Here is a 25529-nt window from a genome sequence, read left to right on the forward strand (position 1 = left end):
ATAGTTTGGCTATTATGGACATTGTTGCTATAAACATTGGGGAGCACGTGCCAGCAGGGTAAATTAAAACTCTTATCTTTTCAAAAATCATCCAGACCTTACTGCTATGTCATTCTAAAGACCCAATCAGACCTAGACAACAAGTAATGCATGAATGCTTTCCCTACTGTTTTTTCATTTCCTTGTCACAGGACATCTTGGTTCCTTTCACTTTTTAGTGACTATGAATAAAGCTGTTACAGACTTTTTGCACACAGGTTCTTGTACGAACGTAAGTTTTCAGTGTACTTGGGTGAATACCTAAGAGCGCAATGGCTGGGCCATATGGTAAGACCATGTTTAATTTTATAAGAAAGTGCCAAACTACCTTCCAAAGTGCTGTACCATTTTGCATTCCAACCAGCAATGAATGAGAGTTTCTACTACTCTGCTTCCTGGCCAGCATCTGTTGTTGTTAGTTTTCTGAATGTTAGCCACTCTGATAGGGATGTAGTTGTATTGCTTTGCAGTTTTAATTTGTATTTCCCTAATGACAAATGGTATTGAGTGCTTTTTCATGTGCTCATTTGCCACCCATAAGACTTTCTTTGGTAAATTGTCTATGCAGATTTTCTGCCCATTTTTAACAATCTGGTGGGTTGTTCTCCTGCTGAATTTTAAAGAGTTCTTTTTACGTTGTGGTTAAAAGCCCTTTATCAGATATGTGACTTGCCAATATTTTCTCCTAGTCTGTGCTTATCTTACTCTCTTACCAATATTTCACAAAGAGCAAAGTTTTTAATATTGGTAAAATCCAATTTGTCAATTTTTTTTTTTTCAGGGATTGTGCTTTTGTTTTCTAAAAACTCATCAACAAAGCTAAGGTCACATAGATTCTCTCCTATATTTTCTTCTACAAGTTTTATAGTTTTACATTTTATACATTCAGATTCGTGGTTCGTTTTGAATTGTGTTTTATTTAAGGTATAAGATAGGTGCCTAGGTTCATGTTTCTGCATATAAGCATCCTTTGTTGTACTACTATTTGTTCAAAAGGCTATTTCTCACCCATTCAGTTACCTTTGCACATTTGTTAAAATGTTGATAGTATTTGTGTGGGCTGATTTCTGGGCTATCAATTCTGATCTATATGTCTGTCCCTCTGCCATACCATGCCATCATGGTTACTGTAGCTATATAGTAAATCTTAAAATTGTATAGTGCGGTTTCTCCAAATTTATTCTGCTTTTTTTCAAAATTGTTTTAGTTATTGTAGTTCCTTTGCTTTTCCATATAAATTCAGAATCAGCTAGTCTATATCTAGATAAAATCCTTCTGGGAGGGGTACCTGGGTGGCTCAATCGGTTAAGCATCTGACTCTTGATTTTTGGCTCAGGTCATGATATCAGGGTCCCAGGATCAAGCCCCACATTGGACTCCATGCTGAGTGTGGAGTCTGCTTGGGATTCTCTCTCTCCCTTTCCCCCTGCCCTGTGCCTCCCCCTCTCCCTCTGCTCACATGCTTTCTCTCAAAAAAAAAAAAAAAAAATCCTTCTGGGATTTTGATAGGAAATGCATTAAACCTATATTTGGGGAGAATTAATATCTTTACTATATTGAGTCTTCCAATTCATGAACATAGTATATCCACTTATTTAGTTTTTTTCTCTCATCAGCATTTTTTAGTTTTTAGCATATAGATCCTGATGTATTTTGTTGGATTAATACCTTTGAAATTTGTTAGAACTTGCTTTATAACACAGCATGTGGTATATTTTGAAAACTTTTCAATGTACCCTTGAAAAGAATATATATTCTGAAGTTGTTAGATGAGTTTTTCTATTTATGTCAATTAGGTCAGGTTTGTTAATCTTGTTGTATAAAAATTCTGCATCCAGGGGCCCCTGGGTGGCTCAGTCGGTTAAACGTCTGCCTTCAGCTCAGGTCATGATCCCAGGGTTCTGGGATGGAGCCCTGAATCAGGCTCCCTGCTCAGCGGGGAGCCCTCTTCTCCCTCTCCCACTCCCCCTGCTTGTGTGCTCTCTCCCTCTCTCTGTCAAATAAATAAAATCTTAAAAACAAAAAACAAATCTTCTGCATCCCTTGTGATTTTGGTCTGCATGTTCCTGGGAGAGATTGAAAAGTATCCCATATAATTATGGTGTCTAATTCTTACATTGGTTTCATCATTTTTTAAAATTTATTTTTAGACTGTTATTAAGTGCGTTTAGAATTTAGACTTGGTGTACATATTCCTGGTCAATTGATCTTTTTATAAATATGAAATGTCTCTCTTTACCTGCAGTTATGATCATTGGCTTAGAGTCTACCTTGTCTGATATTAGCTACACCAACTTTCTTGGGCTTCTGTTTGTGTAGTGTCTTTTTTCACTCTTTAACCTTCATTTGTTCTGTGCGCTTATATCTAAAAAGGTACGTTTCTTGTAAGCAGTGTGTAGTTATGTTGTGTTTTGTTTATATCAAGACTGAAAAATCTTAGTCTTTTACTTGTAGTATTTGTTAAATGTACACTTAACGTAGATATTGATAATACTTGGACTTATGTGTACCACATTACTCTTGATTTCTGCTCCTTTTTCCTTCCCTCTTTGAGTTTCAGTTTGTCTTACTCTTCTTTCTCTAGTTTCTTAACATGAAATCTTGGATTATTAATTTGAACCTTTCTTTGTGTTTAATGTTAAGTATTTAGTACTATAAATTTCTCTTTAAGCACTGCTTTAGCAGTGATATATTGTCATTTTTACTGTTAAAGTATTTTATTAAACTTTATTTTAAAATATTTTCTAATTTTTAAATTTTCCTTGGGAAAATGATCTTTGGGTTATAGGAGTAAATTGTTTAATTTTCAAGGGATTTGAGATATTCCTATTATCGTTATTAATTTCTAAAAGTTTATGATCAAAAATATAATTTATATGGTTTCAGTTCTTTTATATTAGTTAAGATTTGTTTTATGATCCAGAATATTGTATACATTGGTGAATGTTCCTGAGTTCTTGGGAAAAAATGTATGTTCTGTTATTGATGGGTTTAGTGCTCTACAAATGTCAATGAGATCCAGTTAGTTAATGGTGTGGTTCAACTCTTCTGTATCCTTGCTGATTTTTTTTTTCTGCCAATCCTATCTATTACTATGAAAGTAGGTTTGAAGCATCCAACTTCAGTTGTAGTTATCTGTTTTTCCTTTCAGTTGTATCAGTTTTTGCTTTGTGTATTTTTAATTTCTATTGCTAAATGAGTGCACACTTATTGTTATATCTTCTTGATGACAAAACCTTTTTATCAGAATGTTATGTCCCTATTTATCCTTGATAATTTTTTTGTCCTGAAGTCTTCTTTGATATTAATGTAGTCACTCTAGCTTTCTTTTGATTCGTGTTTGGATAGTATACCTGTTTTCATCCTTTTACTTTTAACCAACCTATCTCACTCTATTTGAATTAAGATTCTTGTAGACAGTATATGGTTGGGTCATTTTTATGTCATGTAGAAAAATCTTTTATTTGCTGCATTTGGATCATTTACACTTAATGTAATTCTTGATATGTTAGAATACAGTCAACCTTTTTATTTGTTTATCCCCTCAGTTTTCATTTTCTTGCTTTTTTCTTTCCTAACTACGTTTAAGCTATTTAACATTTTGTATACTGTATTTTTTAAGACTTCTATAAGTTTTTTTTACTATTGTATTTTTTACTATCTCTTTGTATAAGTTTTGTTAGTGGTTGCTATGGGGATTATAAAAGATTTTACTTTTCACAATCTACTTATAATCAGTATTTTACAACTTCAGTTATAAATAGAAACCCTACCACCTTATAGATTCCTCTATCCTCCCCCCTTTATGTCCCATTTCTCTTATAAGTCTACATATGTTGAAAATCCCATGGGACAATATTATATGTTCTGCTTTTCTACCGTCAAATGTATTTTAAAGAGAGAGAATAGTCTGTTATGTTTACCCAGATATTTACCATTTCTGTTGCTCTTCCTCATTCCTAATGTTCCAAGTTTCTTCTGGTGTTATTTCCTTTCTCTCTGGAGAGTTTCCTTTTTTTTTTTTTAAGTGTATTTATTTATTTATTTTTAAGTAATCTCTACCCTCAATGTGGGCTCAAACTCACGACTCCAAGATCAAGAGTCTCATGCTCTTCCGACTGAGCCAGCCAGGTGCCCCTGAAGGGAAGGTTTCCTTTAGTAATTCTTTAGAGAAGTTCTGCTTCTATTAGTTTTCCTTCACCTGAGAATGTTTTTATTTCACCTTAATTCCTGAATGATATTTTTGCTAGATATAGAATTCTAGTTTGGTACTTTTCTTTTAGCACTTTAAAAATGTTGTCACTCTCTTCTGACCTCAGCGTGATGAGAAATCCACAGTAATTCAAATCAGTGTTCCCCTATAAATAACATATCTTTTTTTTTTTTTTTTTTTGCTGGCTTTCACAATTCTTTGTCCTCAGCAAATTTGATTATGATGTGTTTGGATGTGGATTGTTTGGGTTTATCTTATTTGAGCGTCTATCACTTTTTTTGATTCTGTAGATTTATGTCTTTCATCACACTTGGAATACTTTTAGCTATGATTTCTTCAAGTACTTTTCATCCATTCATGCTCTGCCCTCTTATTCTGGAACTCCAGTGACACAAACCTTTTGTTATTGTCCCAAAGGCCCCTGAGGCTCTGTTTGTGTTTTCAAACTTTATTTCCCTCTGGTTGCTCTGATTGGATCATTTCTATTTATCTGTCTTCAAGTTCACTGCCTCTTTCCATTATGCTAATGAATCCATTTGGCATGGTTTTTAAAACTGGGGTGTTACAATTTTAGCTCTAAATTTTCATTTGGTTCTCCTTTATATTGTCTAATTTTTTACATTCTATTCTAATACTTCATTCTATTTTAATACTACTCTAATACTTGTTTTGAGTGTTACATTCTATTTTAATACTTGTTTCAAGAGCATTAGTGAGTGCTTGTTTTAGCATTTTTACAGGACTTTAAGGTTTTTGTCAGATAATTCCAACATCTTGTCTTTTCTCATGTGAGTTGAGATTTTCGTGGTTGTTTGGATGCTGAGCAATTTTGGATTTTATCTTGGCTATTTTAAATATATTATGAGACTCTGTGCCTAGTTGGAACCCTACAGAGACTATTGATACTTTCATTTGAGCAAGCAATTATGTTGGTTATGATCAGGCTGCAAGTTAAAATAGTAATTTGAATGTCAGGTCAGTTTCTAAGCATTTGCAATGCTATTTGGGTCTGTCTTGTATGTCCATCCTCTAGAGATCAGTCTGGGATCTGGACAGAGGTTTATTAGCTCAGTTCCCTAAGTTTTTGGTATGCTATCTGGATCAGTTCCACACACACACAGGTTGAGGGTAAGCCTATGAGTTTATAAACAGTTTTATGGGGTTTGTTTCTCAGGCTCTTCCTGATTTGTTACCTCCCCAATACTTTTCTGGTTTCTTGCATCTCCCATTTTCTGTCTGGCTCGCTTGCTGCCATGTCTGGGCTAAACACTGGTGAGAACAGAGTGGGTGGGGAGGGGGGTAGGTTTTGCTGGGGCTGCTGTCACTGACTGCTCGTGCTGTTGCCACTGCCTTCACAGAATTGCCTGGGGCCTGGGAGGAAAGAACTGAGGAAAAGGAGAGGGGTAAAAACCTAGAAGATTTTATCTGTTCTCTGTGAGCTTTTGGGAGTTTCCTTTCCCATTCCTGCATCCTGGTTTCCCCTGGAGCTGTCTCTTCTGTTCCACAGTGCTGACTTCAAGCCAGGCTATACTGGAGGAAAAGAAGTGGTGAGCTCACCACCAGTTTAGTGGTGCTCGGAATTCAGTGCATTTCCCCAGTCTACCTGTTGCTGTTCACTTTTCAGTGTTCCCAAATAGCTGTGCTGTGCATTCTGTTCAGGTTTTATACCTGCAGTTAGAGGGAGAAAAAGGGTGGCATGTGTTTTCTCAGCCTGACCGAGAACTAGAACCTCTGATGGATGTTATTTAAAATATTTATTTTCTAATTAACTCATCTTTATATACAGGACAACTGATGTTATTCATAGTTCAGTTAAGGGGCACCTGGGTGGCTCAGTCGGTTGAGCATCTGACTCTTGGTTTTGGCTCAGGTCGTGATCTCAGGGTTGTTGGGATCGAGCCCCACTTTGGGCTCCTCACTGAGTGGGGAGTCTGCTGGAGATTTTCTCCTTCTGCCCCTCCCCCCACTCACACACACTCTCCCCCTCTCTAAAATAAATAAATCTTTAAAGAAAATAAGAGTTCAGTTAAGTGGCCGAATCACATAGTTTTCAATGACTTCTTTTGGCATCATCTATGGTTACATTTAGCTCAGCTGCACATGATGCTGTTTTGATCTCTTCCTTTGATCACCTCATTCTCACTGTCATTTTCTATTTGCACCTTTTAACTCGCCTTGTGAGCAAATGTAGTCTTGTTGTTTCTTTGCAACTTGTGGGATAATTGCCTCGGAGCACAGCCTCTGCGCACAGTCCCACAGTAGGGCCGGTCAGGGCAGTGATTCTGGACATAGCTCAACTGAGTTGTATGCGGTACAGTTTTGAGAAAAATCCGGTGGGAATTCTCTCTGAAGACCCCTGTAGTGTTTTTGCTTACTTCAGGCATAATTGAACTACAGCTGACGTTTTCAAATAGCAGCCTTTGAACTCATCAAGTTGGGTGTAATTTCAGAACAAATTTACAGGCAGCTCTTTTAAGATGCAAATCTTTGCAGAAATCACACCTGATGCAGTTGAGCTGGCAGCTGGTCGCTGGCACACTCAGAAGGTGGGATAGGATCTCTGTGGAGGTGCAAATTCACTCACGTGTAATTTAGAGTCCGCGTTAAGGTCTAATTACCCCTGCGGCCTTCCCAGCACCATGAGTGATTAAGAAATGTTCAGCCTCTTCTTGAGAACCTGGGAAATGATAATCCAGCCCTGGTCACCATGATCAGGTAGAAAGACAAAGACCACCTGAGCACTGGGGGGCAGCTGAGGCCAGCCTGGTTCTAGCTTCAGGGTGGGGTTAGGATTGGCCTCCAGGGGTACCTCTGTTGTGTCCCCTTAATCTCACTAAGCCTCCATGATCTCATCTACAAAACACCCTACATGCTTACCTTGCAAGGTGAATAAAAAGAATAGATGAGAAAGTCGACAGGAGACTGCAGAGCCTTCTGAAAGGTAAAGCGCCATACAAACGTTTATTATAAAAAGTTTTTTTTTTATAATGAAGACAAAAATAGGGCACAGAAGTTGAATTAAGAGGAGCAAGTTTCATACTAGATCAAGGTTCATTCCTAAAGCCTTCTCTTCTTGCCTCGCAGACGTGGATTTTTACAGAGGGCTTTATGAGGAGGTCTCCGGAAGCCCAGGTTGAGTCCACTCCCATCTAGGCCTTTCCAACCCTGAGAGTGTATGATTCAGCTTATAGGCACCACAGACTCAGAGATTCCCATGTGTTTTTCCTGTTCCAGGACCGTGGTGTTGAGCCAGGGCCCAGTCCCCAGGGTACTCGGGAAGGGGTATGTGCCCTGGTTTGGTTATTAGTACTTCTTCCCTCAGGCCCCTCAGATCTCCAGGCACCCAGAACTATGATTCTTCTGTCCGTATGAAAGAGGTTGTGTTGGGCTCAAGGCCCCAAGTAGTCCTGTCTCTAACAACTGGAAAAGTTCATTCACCATCATTTGCTCTAACTCAGAAGTTCAGGCTTCCAGAACACAAACTTTCCTGAGGGACCCACAGGAGGCACCCCACCCTGAACTGGCCTATCTCCAGCCCCAATGGACTCCCTCCTGCTCGCCAGCGCGCCCCCCCCCCCCCGCCCCCACCAGGGGCTGCCACTCTCTGCCTCTAGTGCTCTGGTCAGCAGTGCCCTGGGGGGGGGGGGGTAGGACTCGGGGCATGCTCCCTAACACCACCAGTAGCCTGAGACCCAGAGTGCCCATCCAGTGGGGCCCAAGTCAGGGATGGGCCAGCCAACCACTTTCTTCTCCCTCCCTTGCAGGTCACATCCAATAAGAAACACCTGGAGAGCCTTAAGGATGCCAGCAGCCTTCTGCAGGCTCTGGAGTGGCTGGCCCCGGCTGGGGGGTAAGTAGGCCCAGGAGGAGCAGTGTAGAGTCTACTGGGCTTCCCCACACCCCAGGACCCATACCTTCCAGCCTGTCATTGCCAGTGTGGGAGGGGCCGCTGTGCCCCTCCACCCTCCGGGAATCCCCACTGTGCTCGTGGTGGGGTTTGGGGAGGTCAGCAGGGGGGAGGGAGAAAAGTAGAATGTCTTAGCCCTGCTGTGGGGGGGTATATTCCCATCTATAGGGAAGAGAGATGGGGGGGACGGCAGGAGGGGATGTGATGAACCTCACAAGGAAGGCAGTGGCCAGCCCATGTACACATGGCCTCATCGTCACCACCTCGCAGGGGTTTGGGCAGGGCTGGGGTCAGGACTGACAGCACCAGGCTGTCTTCCTTGGCCACGTCTTCAGGGAAAACCTGGAACCTGTAGAACAGACTGTGTGTCACCCAGAAGCTGACAGTGTGTGGTTAGGTCAGCCTCCCGGTCCTCAGCTCTCTACTCCGCGTGTGCAGTATTTCCTGGCGGTGAGCTTCACAGCCTGAGGCTGCCCTGTCGCCCAGGAGCGCCTCACTCGCTATGAAGGCGGGCACCACTATCATCTTGGTAAAATAAGGGCTGCGGCGGGGGGGGGGGGTTCATCCCACAGTGACACCCCCCCACACACACAGATCCTGAACTTGAGAGGTGGTGGCAGGTGGGGGGTGGGGCTTACAAGTTGTTACACTAGATCTGAACTGTTAATGCCAAGTGACCAAAGAAAACTTCATGGGAATAAGAAGAAAGTTGCCCATAGGCATCCATCCTGCAGTCAGACTGTGTTGAGGATGGCTCACTGTGTGTGACGGCGCCAGAGCCGGGCTTGTGGTCGGGCCGCCGTCCCCAGAGCTGAGGGAGGTGCCGGGGGCCACAGTCCCCTGAGCTGCTCTCTGGGGTACCGGGTCTTCACTGGGCACGCAAGACACGAATGGGTGCTGGGGTTTCCTGGTTGGTTTTCAGAACCACAGGGTTCTCTGAATTCTGCTTCCTGGTGTCTTGGGTTCAGTATTAATTTGAAGAAAAATACATGGCTGGGGCATTGCTAAGAAGTGGTCTGTGGGGAAGGGATGCCATCTCCTAGACAACCCCAGTTCCTCTCCTCTCAAGTTTAAGCCACAGAGGGAGGTTATCCAAGGTCTCTGTGAGGTGAGGGGGAGGAACAGGCTAGCTTTGGGGGGACCCTCCTCACTCTGCTGGGCCCCTGTGGTATAAGGCATGGCCAGGGACTCCCTAGGCTGGGCCACAGAGTATGTGGCATCTGTCCCCAGAGACCTGGGCTTGTGCCATGATGAAGCCACTCTGAGCGGATGCGTGCCAAGGAGGGCCCGGGAGAGCCACTGCAGACGGGAGTTGAGCGGAGAGCCCCACGAGCCCTTCCTTTCCAGCACCTGCCTCTGTGGGAGCCCTCAGCCAGCAGGGGCCTCCAGCTGCCTGGAGGCCAAAGCCAGCACCCCTCAGGGCTGGACCCAGATTTGGACCAAATGTGTCAAAACATAGCTCAGTGCTCCACAAAGCTGGGAGCTCCTCCTGCACCCCCGCCCAACACTGCAGCAACTGAAATGCGTACACCAGGCAGATCTCAAGAGTTGGGTTGGGGAGGTTGCTGCTAAAGAAGTTGTCTTGTTTGGGCTCCGTTCAGCTGGCGCAACCAGAAAAGGTCTTATGTTGACCAAGAATGAGTGGGTGGCCGGGCTCTCAGTTCCAGTGTGGCGCTGCCAGAGGTCGGTGCACCTCCTTGCCAGTCACGGGGGCCTCTGGGCTGCTCTGGTGGGCAGGGTGGGCAGCAGGACTCCCACCAGCCTAGCCTTGACTCAGCCGGGATCAGGCGGAGTTCAAACACATTCTTGCCATCCCTTGGGACCTTTGATGCGCACAGCAGGAATGGGCGGCACCGTCTCCTGACCACAGCCCCGTCCACTGTGACCCACTGCTTATGCAGCGCCCCCACCCCTGGTGATTTGGCGACAGCTCTATTTCTGTGTAGTCAGGAGTCTGCCATAAGCTAATTTTATACTTCAAGGCAGTGCCGTATGTTGTTCTTTTCCTTGCTACCAGTTGCTAAGGCACAGGTTTAAATGGGCCTCAATTAGCTCCAGTAGCGAATTTTCCATGTTAAGCTCTTGACTGCACATCCACACCTAGGGGAGTAAGAAACGCAAAGCCTCCTGGATGACTGGCCAGGAAGTGGCAACATGGAGCAGGGAGAGTCAGCATCGGAGGCAGGTCTGGGGTCTTAGCCCTTGTGCCCAAGTCAGCTGCAGGCCGGCTCTGGGCAGGCCCGTTGCAGGACCCGGGCTAGGCGGGGGCTGGCTGCTGACTTGCCCTTACAGCTCAGTGTCAGGTTGGGGGGGCAGGAACTCAGGCCTAGTTTAGGGGTGCCCGCAAGGCCAGTTCGGAGCCCTCTGGGACTGTGGGCTGAGGGGTTCTCACCTTGAGGCCCTGGAGCCTGAGTGTCCTGCTTCTGCGCCTCAAGATGATACACAGGGCAACTTTATGAAGGAGCTGGTCCATCAGATACTCAGGTACAAAAGAGGCCAGCCCCTTTGGAAGAGGGCGCATTTTGCCCTGGAGGTGGCTAAGTGTTTCTACTCTGGTTTTTCTCACAGTTCGTCTGCTGACAGTGTGGTGGCTTCCTTGGCCCTGGAAATCCTCCAAGCTGTTGGACACTAGGCAAGAAGGCACTTAGCACAAGCCTGCTCTGCAGCACCAGCCTTTGGCTACACACATTCACATCGCCACCCATAGCTCTATTTGGACCTAATAAAGTCAGCTGAACCCAGAACCTTCTGGCTGAGGTGTTCTAATCCTGGGCCCTAGGAAACCCACTCAGAATGGAGTGGTTCCTTCATTCCTGTGGGATGCATCTGGAAGCCACAGGTTTGCTAGCTGTTCTGAGAATGTGCTTTCCCTGTGTGTGTGTGCTAGGTAGGCCTCCACGAAAGCCTGTGCTAATCAAGGACGCGAGAAGCCACAGTCCTCAGCCTGCGGCATCTGTGAACCTCTTTCTCCAGAGAAGATTTAAAAGACAGGACTAGGAGTGAATGCTCTCCCAGCCGCAGCTCCAGAGCAAGCCTGTGGAAGCTAGTTTTAGCCTCATCTTCCTCCCACTTTTACCTCCCACCTTTTACCTTCAGGGACAAACTGAATCCACGAATCCTGGGGAGGGCTGGGCAAGGCTCCACAAACAGGCAGACAGTGCAGAGTTTGCCTAAAGGATGCAAAACGCTTGAGGAACCCTGGCTTCCTTGAAAGTCTGCCCATCTAGGTGTTGTGATGGGGGGAGGGGTTCTACTTTGATGCCAACTCCTGCCTATTACCCCCTTATCCTTAGAACCTTTCCAGCTTCTTCCCATGTTCCGTCACACATATGCCCTTAAACCTCCTATGTATGTAAGAAGCCCATGGAAATATTTGGTGGACACTGCAGAAAGGTGCTGGGACTGTGATGCTGAGGAAGGCTTACTCTTGAATGTGGCCTGGAAGGTAGGGGTGGGTCCTGGGCAGCTCGAACCACGTGAGCAAGTTGAGGCCCTTCCTTAGCCTCTCTGGGGCCCGTCTCCCCATCTGTAAAAGGAAAGGGCATGCAGGCAGAGTGGGCGGGAGAAGCACCAGGGGGCGCATAGGTGGCCCCATCTACTGCATCACAGGAAGCTGGTCACGTCGTCACCAACAGCCCCACCTTGCCGCCTTAGCCGTGGTCTGGGTAGCTCGCCAGCCTCCATGTGGTTAGTACTGAAAACAGCAGTTGTGTGTGTCCAACTCCATCAGGAGCCTAGGTGTTACCTTACTCGCCACCACAGCCGACAAAGGCCGCCTTAGCTTCATTTTCTGAGAGAAAACAGGCTCAGAGGGGGCAGTCCGGCTGCCCAAGGCCCCAGAGTCTGGTTGAAATAAGGACCCGACTCCACAGCCTTTGTGTGCCCCGCAGCGGGGTACCCAGAGCTCGAGCTGGGAGCAGTTACGGCACAAGAGTGGCCCACGCAGTCTCCTTCCATGTCTCCTAGCCTACTCGCCGCCCATGGTGAGGACGCTCCATGCCCCACTCATTTTGCCTGTGGTCCTGGGGTGGGGGAGAAGCCGGAGGCCTGGCCCTCAGCTCCAGTCGCCTTGTTGGCTGGGTCCAGGGAACAGGCAAGGGTCTCCCTATTGTCCCAGGAAATAAATCTGTTTTCTCCCTTCATTCAGTTCTTGGGAGAACTGCCCTGGAGTTCTGTGCCTGGAGTCTTCCCAGAAGGTATTTCAGAGCACTGGAAGATTCTGCTTTACCCTTTTTAGTTAAGGGCATGGAGTCGTCTTTGCTGTTTGAGGTAAAACAGAAAAGTTTTAACATTCCAGAATGGTTTTGTTGAATGGACCCTTCTTGGCCCGGAGCCCCTCAGCATTGCCTTTTTCAGGAAAAGCTATCTGAGTAGGCAAGGGACAAGCAGGGTGCTAGGGCACTGAGGCTAGCCCAGGCCAGGCTTCACAGGGACGTGAGGCTGTCATCCTGGAGTTAGTTAGTTAGGGGATCCTTTTTATTCTCGTAAAGGCGCCAAGTGGAAAGGAGCAGCCCTGGCCCCACTGAGCTCGGGCATAGGGGACACGAACAGGCCTGGCTGGGTGGGCAGCAGGAGGCCTAACCCTTCCCCACGTGAGGCCCATACCCTCCTATTTGGCTTCCCAGGCTGGCTCCAGTTCTAAGAGAACTGGCCCCTGGCTCCTGGCCCATTAGAGCTCTCAGGATTCTGGCAGTGGCAAGGGGCCCAGACCCAGGCACCTACTGGCCCTCATTCCCCCTACTTTCGTGCTTCAGCTATTTGCTCTTTAGCTGGCTACGACCATCGGTTGAGCCTCTTCAGGGACAAATGGGGTCACAAGTTGCAGAGCAGACTGGGGAGCAGGAGATGACCAGGTGAATGGCTGCACAGAACTACCTTTCCCTCCGTGAACAGCAGGCCCAAAGCTTCAAGACCTTGCCTTAACTTACAGCCTGAGAGCAGGTGCCCAGGGGAGGGGTCTGTCCCTCTGAAGAGCCACACCCTGGCCACTGCTCTCCTGAGAGGAGAGGACAATCATCAGGGCAGCTAAGCTGTGGGTCTCTAGGATGCAGCAACAGAATTTTCTCTTACAGTTCTCTGTACTCGTCTAGCTCTTCATGGTTCCCCTATTACCCTGAAGCTTTTCAAGATTATCTCACGAGGTTCTCAGGTCAATTCTGTGACTGCATGCAGGCTTTATCCCTGTGACACAGCTCAGAAAGCGGGACCCCTGGAGGCTAAGGCTCTTGGCTTGAAGCAAGATTCCTTTTTCTCCCTCCCCTGGTGACAGAATCCATGGATTTATGCAGGAGCTGAGGTAGGAGATTCAGGAAGGAACTGGTAGGGAAGTAGGGCGGGTGGGGACAAGACCAGCCAAAGTTTAGGAGGCCGTGAAAGCCTCAAGCTTCAGTGGGGCTGAGAAGGGAAGTATAGGGATGAGAAGCAAGAAGTCACAGCTCAGAATGAGGAGCAGGGAGGTATGGAGTCCTGATGTGAAGGAAGACTGGTCTTCTTTTAAATCCTGTTTTAGGGCCCCTACTGTAGAGGCAGTAAGGGCAGCCTGTCACCTGCCTCTAGCTCACTCGTGGGGTGGGGAGGGGCCGGAGACTCCCCCCAGCATGCTGACGGAGGAGGAAAAGGAAGCACCATCTTCTCAGCCTTGCCCCTCACTCTGCCATTGCATCTGGTGGGTGATTCACTCAAGGCAAGGTAAGGCCATTTTAAATTCTCACCTATCAGAACAAAATAACTGCAATCAACTGGGCACTCTCCACTTTATAAACCAAACAGCATGATTCAGACCTGTTTTTATTACAGAAATCAAAAATTAAAAAGCATATTTAAAATCTTTCACTGTCAAGGATTCAAATAATCAGATTGAAGCCTCATGTCTAGAACATCTGCTCCACCATGGAAAAGAGCTGCATTCTTCAGCTTAGTGGCGGTCACTGCAATGGGATCAAATGTCGTAGGCGCCCCCCTCTCCCCAGGTAACCACTATTCTGCTTTCTGTAGAAATCCAATCACCTCCTTGCTTTTGTTTTTACCATCCATGGGTGATGTCCTCCAAAAAGTTTGCCCTTTTATTCGATCAATGAGGTCCTACAGCATGCATTTTTAACTTGCTTTTGGTCAGTCCTGTTTGCGGTATCCACACACTGCCGTGTGAAGCTGTAGCTCTCTACTGCAGGACGGCTGTTCTCTAGTACGAATACAGTGGTTATCGGAAACATGGGCTGTTGCGCAGTGCTCTCCCAAGCCATAATTAATAATGGAGTTCGAGGCAAAAGAAAAATCATTAATACCGACCCTACTTGTCTTTAAAATCTTGGTATTTTGTAGGTCATGGATTTTTTTTTTTTTTTACCCCTGCATTTTCATTTTTTCCAAATGGCTACCAATTGTTCCATACCTTTACTAAAAAGTCCCTCTCTTCACACTGACCTCCAATGCTACCTCTAAAATACTATGTCCACATCTTCCACAGCTGTCTGTGCCAATAACTGCTAACTCCCTCTACCCTTTTAGTTAGGTCCTGACCTAACTAGAGCAAGTCTTCCCCCCTCATTCTTCCCAAGTGTCTTGGCTATTCTTGGCGCTTTGTATTACTACTTGCAGAACCACCTTGCTGAATCAGATTAACTTTACATTTTTAAGTGGAACTTCAAAACTATAATGATTTTAGGCAAAGCTCTGAAAATGTTTTCTGATTTTAAGAAGTTCTTTAAATGAAACACCCTGCTGTGGTACCTTGTGTGAAGCTTCCTGTGATACTGGCATGATTCTGTCATGCACTGGAAGGAACCTGAAACCATCCACCTCCCCAGGTACAGGGTCTCCTCTCCGATCCCTATTTACACTTTAGACCACAGTGGCTTTCACAAAACCTCAGCCAAAAGGAAGTGAACATGTTTATCTAACAGTCATGATCTTAATCAAATAAAAATACCCGGTAACTCAAACAGCTCTCCCTAAGCACAAAACACTTTCACTCTTTCTAAAGACCAAAACACAAGTCTTAACAGGTCTACTGACTGCCCTGAGGTATGAACGAAGGCTGTCAGACCTACCGCCAGGATGACAGGATTACCTGGCAGACAGGTGGAAGAAGGCTCCATTCTGGTCTGATTATGTCCACGATAAACATCAACACTTAAACCATCTTAATTTTCAGTTCAAAGGGGAGTTGAAGGAATTCCCCTCTCCATTATGTGAAGGTGCTTGAAATCCAAATCCAGGTAGCTAATTTTTCATTATTACCTTAATAGAAAGGATCCATCTGATGGTGTCTGGAGCGGGGGAAGCCTATATGGCTTTCAGTCTGGTTCCATGTAGCCCAAAGATGACATGACATGCCTTTGAATTGAGGTTTCTGGTGCAACTTAACCCAGGACCCACTGTTAAAGAAACTTGGCAAACAATCCCATCTGGATGTAAGGCGCTCTCTCTCATTACAACTTCAATTATACCACTGTGTGTGTTTTCCTCAGGATGAAGCTGAATAAACTATCCTCACAAACCAGTTAATGACAAGGAGAAAAATGTGACACAATCGAATGAATTAAAAGTTTAATTCTGAACCATTTTTATAACCGCATTTTCTCTTGAAGCATCGTATCACAGCAGGTTACAACAACTTTGGGATAAAAGGCAAATGGTAAACTGTCCAAAACAAGGTTCCAAATAACACCTCTTACTGATTTACCCTACCCACACATATCCCAAATAAAGTTTTTGATCAAAAACATGAAATAGATCCACCTGCTTATTTTAAGCATATTAAAAAGGAAACTAATTGGACCATTTCTATTTGTCTATTTTATACAAAAAGGCTACACAATGTTACACTTTATTCAGATTACAATTAGAGTGATTATGAATTAGTGTTCTACACCATTACTCAATTCTTAAAAATTAGAAATTGCTGTAGCAGTATTCACTATAACTTAACACTACGAGAGACTTAAAAAACTAACAGTTACTGCAAAAAAAATTAAAGAGCTACTTCAAAGCAAGCAAAGTCAGTACCATTACAGATATTTAAAAAAAAAATTTAACAAGCAAGGCTAGAGTTTGATAAATTCCATATCTTGTGATCCATTCTTGTGCATTCTTCACTTCTTGAGTCACTCCCAAAATCCATTTGTATTGTTACTCCTCGACCAAAAAGGACCAGAACAAAAAGTTTACTTCAATTGTTCCCATAGGAAACTCAGCTTGGTTAGTGTGTCAGGCACTTTCTGAGATACCAGCCCACCCCTCGAGCCCTCTCAGCAACTCTACAGGCCAATCACAATGCAAGTTCAGACAATACAGCTGTATAAAGAGAGAAAGGCTGCTATTAATGTTTAAAACAGCAAATGTTACTCATTTGAGTATTAAGTTGCAAAAGCTGTGGCAAAAAACATTAAAGTTAATAACTTCCACACATGACCACTTAACCAGAAATCTGAGAACAGTCAAATGTTCTAAGACATCTCCTTTCAAAGTATGTATCTGTTTTGGTGGCAGATTTACAAATAGGCCTAAACCACTCCCACCCTACCAACCAAGTCTCTCTGAAGTTCTGTAGGCAGAGTAAAAGTATTTTACCCAAACTGGCTTTTTTTAACTTCTTACCTAAAGGATGATTTACAGGTCAGTATCAAACCAGGCCAGCTGATTGCTGTCGCCTGGAGGCAGCCCATCCATGAGGTCCTGGGCATGCCCCAGATCTGGCAGCCCATCAACTGGATAGTCAGCACCGGGGTGGTGGCCACCCATCTCATGCTCCATCATGGGGTCCATACCCAAGGCATCCTGGCCATATCCACCAGAGTGAAAAGAACGATAGCTGGGATCTAGAGTAGTCAGGGTGGAAACAAAAGGAGCAAGGGAAAGAGGAAAAGAGGAGAAAGACGTTAAAGTTAACGCTAAGGCGCGGGCCTTCAATGGCAGCGAACTTGTCTCAGAAAGCAGGCCTTTCTAGCCTGTTCAACTTCTAGCTTTCTTCAACCAAGTAATTACTCACTGCCAGGCCACCCACAAGGCTATATACAAAGTCTGTTTCCAGGAGAGGCAGACCAGCAGGTTCTAACCACACCATCCGTTTACCACCGAACATTTTGTGTTTGCTTCAGTAGAGACATAAAATCCCTGAGGAGGGGCAGCAAGCAATCTACTGTGTGTATGACCGCCCAGGCATCAACAGGTCATGGGCAAGAGAAGAAAGCAAAAGCAAGGCAGTCTGGCGGATGTAATCTATCTGTTGCAGAGTCCAGTAATACAAAGGAACTGAGAAAATTCAAGCTGCTGTTTCCAATGAAACCTTTACGTTAAGGGTTGACATTTAGATCTCTGTCATGTAAGACGCCTATGAGCTTCAGTGGTTTAATACTTAGGAAAACCCAGATGAGATTATAAACATAAGGTGAATAGCTGTATTTGTTCACGGTCTACCCCATGCTCCATCTCCATTACCCAGATTTGAACGAGCTTTTCGGAATACCCTGATAATAGAACTGTGCAGATCCACCCCAGATCTGAGCTTGGAGCCAGAGTTCCCCATATTCTTACTTCCTGGGCGGGTTGCAGACACAGAGATTACAGGTTCTCTGACCAAAAAAGGGACTACATAGGCAACTTGTCATGTTCTGCACTGCAGAGGCCCAGTAGTCGTGACACATATTTGTTGGTGTGATCCTGCTGCCTGCTCAGTGTGCGGCTCCAAATTCCCTAGGCTCCACGAGAGCTACTGCTGCTGACTCTGGCATTTCAGAAGTGCCTTTAACTGCTGCCACTACTTTCCTGCCAACACTGGTTTCCCAGATGAGCAAACCAGCTCTTCTGATAAAGCTTTGGAACCTTAGCTTGACCTGGAGTTAATCGAGAAATCTGAGACACATACCATCCTGGCGATATCCAAGGGGTTCTCCCTGGGCACCAATATCAAGTCCAAGATCAGCAGTCTAGATAAACAGGTACAAGGCAAGGAAGCAAAATAAAAACAAAAATTCTCAAGTATACTCTCTAATATTCTGAAAACATACTTATTTTCAGGTTATAGAAGGAACAAAGAACTCACAGAAATACTTCAAACTCCACCCCTCAAAAATTCACTCCTAATAAGTAGAGCAACATGTTTGTCACTACACACAGTATTGAAAATATTCACTAATTTATGCTTTCAGCAAATATAACAGTCAACAAAATAGGCAAAGTGTCTACCCCCAACATGAGTTGCTGACAAATAGGGTATGACCTATGAAAGATTTTTAGCCTGAGCAGATGAAAGGGGAAGACTAGGAGAGAGGAACAGGTTTGGGGAAGTTCATGGCCCAAGTTGGAACATGTTAAGACTGCCCATTAAAACCCAACTAACATATTACTCACTATTTGGCAATCTGCTTTTCTTTTTCACCTAACAATCTACAGGATCTCTTTCCATTCATATAATCCACTGTATGACTATGTAGCATAATTGAATGAACTTCCAGGGTGGTTCTACTATTTCAAGAACAATTCTGTACTAAGGATAAATACTCAAGACAAATTCACAGAAATTCAAATAGAAAAGTAGATGAAAAATTGAAAATTTAAACAGTATCAATAAATTGATCTCCAACTAAAAGTGTTTAATAGAGTGTGCCTCTTTCCTTAAAAGGAAAAATATTCCCTTTTGGAAAAACACCCCTTTCGAAAAAGATGCTTTAACCCGATAACTTTTTCATCCATCTCCCTCACGAATTCTAAGTGAAGTAGCATTGTTTGTTCTGAATAGGCTGTTTAAAGTCATGGTTCTTCCTCATAGGGGCTGCTAAGGTAGCAGAAAGGATGAATACTCAAGCCAAGGACACAGTAAATGCAAATAAATGTGTATGAACATTGGAAGGGAAACTGCACACTACTGAATAAACATGTCCACACCGCCTACCTCATTCCAAGCCATTGGCTCTGTTCTGAAGAGAGAACTGGTCAGCTCAACTGAAAGCCGTTTCTTGTAATCCTGTGGCTTGTCCTCAGACATTCGGAACAAAACAGCAGCTGCGTATGTTGCTGGGAGAGGAAAGGAAAAAAGGCCCCTGAGGAAAACCTGAGGCTTTCCTGTATAAAACAGCTAAAGGTTCTGGTTCCTCTTCTACTTACCTACACCTTCGTTCCTAGAGTGAAGTAACTCTGTCAGAGGAGCTGTGGCTCCCTCTGCTTCGATGGCTTCCGCAGCCTCCTTGTCCTGAGCAAGTTCACAGAGGACCCCAGCAGCTACTCTTTGGATATTTTCAATGGGAGAATAAAGCAGCTAAGGAGAAAAACACAAAACCTACTTAAATCTAAAGGAAAAACACGGCAAGCACCCCACCGTGCTGCAAACATTCCCAATTCAGAGAGAACGAGGCGTTTGCACTACTTGTAGTAAATCATATTCTCTAACTTCTCAGGTATGTGATGCTCTGGAGCACAGGTTTTCTAGACCACTTTCGGCTACAAACCCGTTCTTCAGTGACAGTTTTAGTTGAGCTCAGATCTGGCAAATCAGGAGGTGGCTGGAGGCCTGTGCTCTGGCAACCAAGACCAGCTCTCCTACCTCCAAAACTCAGCACCCCAAAAGTGGAGTATGAAGTATTCCTCTTCTTCAGGCTCTAGCCCCAATGTTTCTCCTACTGCCCAGGGAAAATGAAGGGACTTTTCATAAAGTTAAATGTACTCAACTAAAAGGACACTATACATTCAGATTCCATTTGTCATTCACTGGCAGGGGGCATGAGCAGAGTGTTGTCATTTTATAAATGGAGATAGATGAAAAATTGCCCCTAACTTGGTCCCTAATTTTCTGAAATTCTGTTTATCATTAAAATCCTGAAATTTTATTTATAGACTCATAAAATCTAGAACACCTCACATGAAACCAACATACCTGCACAAACAATGGAATGGTATTTAGTCCTCTGATTACAATTCGGTTGTGAACATCCCGAGCTAGGATATGAAGGGCTCCAGTACAACCTTCAACAATTTCTTCCATACGGACCCCCTCCTACCAAAAGAAACATGGTTAACAAATAGGACATTCTCCTCCCTAAAGTTTATAAACAGAAAGGCTTTCTGTTCTGAGTAGCAATTCCTAGACTATTCACATTATACACCCAAAGTTCCCCAGAATTTGCAACTGGTTTAGGAATGAAGGAGGATTCCATGAAGATGAACGTTACGGAGGTGGGGGGGCGGGGGGCTCATGATGGCACTAATTCCTAGCTGCACCCCCCCACACACACACATACTACGCACAGGATATAGAGCTTTGACATACTCTGAATCCCAAAGATAACTTTCTTACAGTCAAGACACCAACCACTTTCGGTAAAAGGAAAATATAAAGATACACAAAGATGGCAAAATAATGCACAGACTGACAAATGCTTTACTTCCATATGCTCCCTCTATTTATTTTTGTATTTCTACGTGTATCAGGTGAAAACCAAGCAAAGTTTTATCACCAACTGCTAAAATTCTATTGAGCTGTCAAGTGGAAGATCCACTCCTCACAGCCTCCAAGACTGTTTGACCAGTGGTCTATATGGGAGAAGGAAGTTAACTTTTGCAAAATGTAGATACTCTCTGCTTTCCCTGTTCCTGAGTTTTAAAAAAGGTAATGATTCTGGTACTTTTAGTGGCTTTTATAAACAACTTGATTTTTATAAAGACACAAATACTCACTTCTTCCTAGAGAAGGGACTTAAAATAAAAGGTATCTTTTGCATTCTTTTAAGCCACCTCATGGACACAGGCCAATACCAAGAATAACGAATGGAGAAAGCTGAGGCCCTATCATGAGTACGTACATGTAACAACTAGCAAGAAGAGATGCCCAAAATCTGTTCTGGTAGGCTCTTATTTTTCTAAAGCAACCTAATTCAATAAGAGAAGACTCTCTGAAGATCTGAATCTTCAAAAATAAATTGTGAGGAATAAATTCTAAAGTGTCTTTAGATACTTACAATGAAGCTAGTTTTTAAAGATTTCAAACCTAACATCGAAGCTTTAGGCTGAGATTATGGGTAAAGATTCCAGAAATGCTACTACTTATTCTTGAAATTTGTTAGTATTCCTAGGTCTGTGAAAAAGGTTTAAACCATTCCTGGAAGAGACACTAAACTAAGTGTGTTAACATACTTACAAGCAAAACTCATGTTCTAATGGGGAATAACGGCTCTGAAATCAGACTTGGATTCAAATTATGGTCCTATTACTTTCGAAAAAGGTGAACCTCTGTATGGATTAAATGAAAACACTGTATAAAGTGCCTAACCCCACAGCAGTACATCACACCCATGCTCTCTTTTTAAGACTGATGATGCAATGGAGAGGTCAAAGGCAACATCACTAGGAGCCACATTATTCCTTATCTTTTCCACAGCCACAGAAACATGTCAGTTTTGTTTGTTTTTTTTAAACCATTAGCAAACAGCCCTACAGGCAAGAAGATGGAAGGAACCAATGACCAAAGAAGTTCAGGATCCTATGAACTTATGCATTCCTTTTAAATAGCCAGGTGTCACTATTCAGATTTACCTACCACAAACTGCTGCTGTGTTCCGCCCATAGATGTACGGCGCTGGGTATCCTGATGGGCACGAACCAACAACTGAACTAGTCGCGGAATGGCACCCTGCTCACGCAAAGGTGCATGATTTGCTGGACAAAGGGCAAGATTTCGAATCAATCCAACAGTAGCCTGTAGATGAAAAGGAAGAATAAAAAATGGGCATGTAACTCAACAAAATCATCTTCTGAGCCTAAAACTCCCACCACACTAAATCTATTGGTGTCTCCTGAAAGTAGCTCAGACTTCACAAATACTTCGGGACCCCACCCTAGCCATACTTCCTATTTACTAAGGAATACGACTCGTACTTATCAATCCCTTATGCCTAGACAGCCATCCAATAGCTAGAGGTGGTTCATTTTCAATTCTGCAGCCTTCTATTTTGATTGAGTTTACCTTTATCAGAGGCCAGTGAGATGGTGGGTGCAGGAGTTTAACCACAACTGGTAGTCCATAGTGAAGGCGAACAGCATTCTGGGCCATCTCTGCTTCCTGGTGTCGGCTGGTCAGATGACGAAGAGCACAGATGGCAGGCTCAGTAATGTCCTCCCTGTCACCAGCACGAAGGACAGTACGCACAAGCGCCTCTATACCACCCACTTGGCAGACCATCATCTTGTTCTTATAATTATTGCAAGTGAGATTAGAAAGAATTCCAGCTGCACAGGTGACCACATTTATATCATCTGAGCCCAGAAGCTGAACGAGGGTCCCAAGAAGACCTTCCATCCCTTCCTATGGACATAAAAACAAATGCTCAGTACATATTCATCTTTCTTACTTCTGTCACCAAGGCACTGGCGTACTCAAAATTTACCTGTTTAGTTGCAGCATCTGATAGATTCCTAAGAGTCCAAAGACAATTCTGAACAAGACGTTGACTTGGATCTGTCAGGTGAAGCCCTAAAGCTTGCATTCCACCTAGAATGTGAAAAAGATCTCAGGTAATGGCCATTAGCTGGCAATTCCTATCAGCACTGTCTCTTCTAGGCTTAGAGACTGTCCCTCTTCATTGCCAAAGCTTATCCCCTCCATCTAAGTCCTTTCTTTTCATTTGCTAGGATGTTGCTCAGTTCCCCTTTCTTTTCCGATTCACCTCAACTAGTGACAACTTCTGTCGAGTATCCATTGTTCCTTCCCTATGTGGAAAATGCCTTCATTATCTCCACTGTCCTCCTTAGGTAGTATTTGTATTGTTTGTTTCCTTTCATCCATTCAATCATCTCAAAAATATTCACCCAATATCAGGCCCTGTTTTGAGTTGGAGCTGTTACCGTGAGCAAAATACTCTAAGGTCCGTACTCTCATAGAGCTCATAGTCTAGCTAGAGGCAGACAATAAACAAATACGCAGTTAATAAACTGAAACTACATAGTACGTCAGATGGTGTTAAGTGCTATGGAAAAAAATAACACAAGATGGTGGGGGCTACAATTTCAAGTAGTATAATTAGGTCACCTCAGTGTGAAAGTGACATCTGAGTAAAGACCTGAAGGAGCTATGGGAGACCAATTCAAAAACGCACTGTAACGCTTATTACCAGGGACCGTATGAAAGGTACTGACTCCAAAAACATGTGCCCCAAAGGTTCGCAACCTTTCACCATTTAGGAGTCCAAGGAAGGACACTTATACTGGTGGAGAAGTCTAAATGGAAGCTCAGTTCCCCACATAATGGCCTAACTTCACCCATCTCTCTCCTACTGAAGTCACTTCTGAATGTAGTGAGATACTTTCCCTCGTCTCCTTGTTCATCTTTTCAGGTCTGTTTTATTTTTCATATTTTATTATTTTTTTAAATCATAGGTAGGCTCCACACCCAATGTGGGGCTTGAACTCACGAGCCTGGAGATCAAGAGTCGCATGCTCTGAGCCAGCCAGGTGCCCCTTTTCAGGTCTGTTTTAAAATTAAGTCTACCTCCTCTACAGGACAAGGATCGTCCCTATCTGGTTCCTTCCTCATAGCAGCTCCAGCTACTAACAGAGTGACCTGCAAAAGGCTGATGCTCAATATCTGTTAAATGACTAGATTCCCCTCTACCTTCTTTCCCTCACAGATTTCATTCCCTCCCTTTACTCTTCACTCTAACAGGGTGGATCTCAACTGCAAATGTCCCATCAGAACAGCCTGTAGACTTTAAAAACACACACTGTATTCAGCAGGTCTAAGGGAAGAGTCCCATGCAGATGCCTCCTGAGGCACACACCCCCTTCCCTCCTACAGCGACAGGTCAACTCCCAAATCTCTAGCCCAGTCTTCCCCTGCATTTTAGTACCATACGTTTCCACCTACCTACCGCCGTTTTAGTCACTCAATATGTCAGCTTCTTAAATGATCTTGTTCCAAATCTTAATTAACCCTTTCTGGTAGTTCCCTTTATCTTAATGGTACCAATGTTCTCCCCACCACAAACCACTTCTGGTTCTACCTTTAACCCCTAAGTTATTATACTCTATGGGTTCTTTCAGAAACCTCAAAACAGTCATCCTTTGCAGTGTATTTTTGATACCAAACTGTTTCATTCCTAGAAGCCTGTAACACATGTCGGTGGCCTGGTCTGCTTGCCTTTGGTCATTCAAACTGTCACACATGGTTAGTATTAACATTCCAAACACAGCACTGTGATGCTGTGCCACTGCTTAATAACCATTAGTAAGTTCTCATTTTCTGTAAGACAAAGGCCAAATTCTGTAGCATAACCTTAAGGAACCCTTTAGAATTTGGATCCCACCTAGCATTGCAAACTGAACTAAATATTCTACATCTGTGGTTCTAAAGCTGGAAAAAAAAGCATAAATGAACAACTTAAGGCCTAGAAAGTCCTGTAAGATATGGGCCCTTACCTAGCCCCCCAACCTCATTCTGGGCTACTCACCAATTACTCATTAAATTCTAGTTACACACACTTCCTCTTTAGCACTTAGAAATCAACAATCTCTTTTTTACCTTCAGGACATAGCACATGTTTCTTTTCCCTGCCTGGAAGGCATCTAATCCCCACTTCTCATATAGCTAACAGATGCCTTCTCATCCTGCAATCCCATTTTACGTCCCCTTCCCAGGGAAGCTCTTCCCTCCCCATTACTTCTGTATCAGCATTTCCTGTTCCTTTCTCCCTGACACAGAAGTCATTCTAAGTTGTAATGCCCCCCGTCTTTTGCATGTTTTTGTCACCCTCACCAGAATGGAAGAATATAGGGACCATATCTGCTTGGTTATCCAGTGTATACCACGTGCTTATTCTAGTGCGAGACACAGGTGCTGAATGTTTTCAGAACACACAAATGAACATCAGAATAACCTGGCTAACTTCTTAAAATGGAAGATGCCTAGGTCTCCAGTCCCATACACATTTCCAGCTACCTACTGACCTTGTCACTTCACTCCAAGGATTCTGATTAAGTCCAAAAATCTGCATTTTTTGCAAGCACTCCTCATATTTCTGGAATAGCTGCCAGAATTTCATTCCCTTGCTGAATATGAACGCAGCCACACCTGTCCGTCCCAGTGCCAGCCGCCATCCTGGGTAATCATAATGCCCCTCCCACAAATTCTCAAGTAAAATCACTCTCAACAAGTGAGAAAAACAGGTGTTACCAACCCTACACTTTACTCCCAGCATTTTCTTCTATTACATGCTTTCATATTTTCCCTCTTCCAGTTGTGATATGAAGCTTGGTTTAAGAGTCCAGGTAGATACTGTTAAGTGGGTTACAGAAAGGAGAACTGATGCTAGGTAGCTGAAGAGTAACTGTATCCTCATCATAAAAAAACAAAAAGCCCTGGTTGGTCCACCTATTCCTTTCCTCTGC

General features: G+C 44.0%; 2 protein-coding genes across 8 annotated transcripts in view; one reads left to right on the plus strand and one right to left on the minus strand.

The window, feature by feature from the left end:
• Positions 1-10903, plus strand: part of ULK4 (unc-51 like kinase 4) — a 594792-nt gene extending 583889 nt beyond the window's left edge. For all 4 annotated transcript variants that reach the window (XM_078073211.1, XM_036080328.2, XM_078073222.1 and 1 more), the window contains 2 exons: positions 8017-8102; positions 10728-10903. In XM_078073211.1, coding sequence (XP_077929337.1) covers positions 8017-8102; positions 10728-10791 — 150 coding nt within the window. In that variant the 3' untranslated portion in view covers positions 10792-10903. The remainder of the gene's footprint in view (positions 1-8016; positions 8103-10727) is intronic.
• A 4789-nt stretch (positions 10904-15692) lies between these two features.
• The window catches only part of CTNNB1 (catenin beta 1), a 40006-nt gene continuing 30169 nt past the window's right edge, over positions 15693-25529 (minus strand). For 2 of the 4 annotated variants that reach the window (XM_036080333.2, XM_078073246.1), the window contains 8 exons: positions 22535-22638; positions 22114-22452; positions 21688-21846; positions 20029-20148; positions 19263-19413; positions 19051-19172; positions 18025-18085; positions 16480-16978 (listed from right to left, as the gene is read on the minus strand). In XM_036080333.2, coding sequence (XP_035936226.1) covers positions 16770-16978; positions 18025-18085; positions 19051-19172; positions 19263-19413; positions 20029-20148; positions 21688-21846; positions 22114-22452; positions 22535-22638 — 1265 coding nt within the window. In that variant the 3' untranslated portion in view covers positions 16480-16769. Of the gene's footprint in view, positions 16455-16479; positions 16979-18024; positions 18086-19050; positions 19173-19262; positions 19414-20028; positions 20149-21687; positions 21847-22113; positions 22453-22534; positions 22639-25529 lie in introns of those variants that run through there. The other 2 variants (XM_036080336.2, XM_036080334.2) reach the window with 2 other exon arrangements.

This window comes from Halichoerus grypus, chromosome 1, assembly GCF_964656455.1.
Source record: "Halichoerus grypus chromosome 1, mHalGry1.hap1.1, whole genome shotgun sequence".
Classification (NCBI taxonomy): Eukaryota; Metazoa; Chordata; class Mammalia; order Carnivora; family Phocidae; genus Halichoerus; species Halichoerus grypus.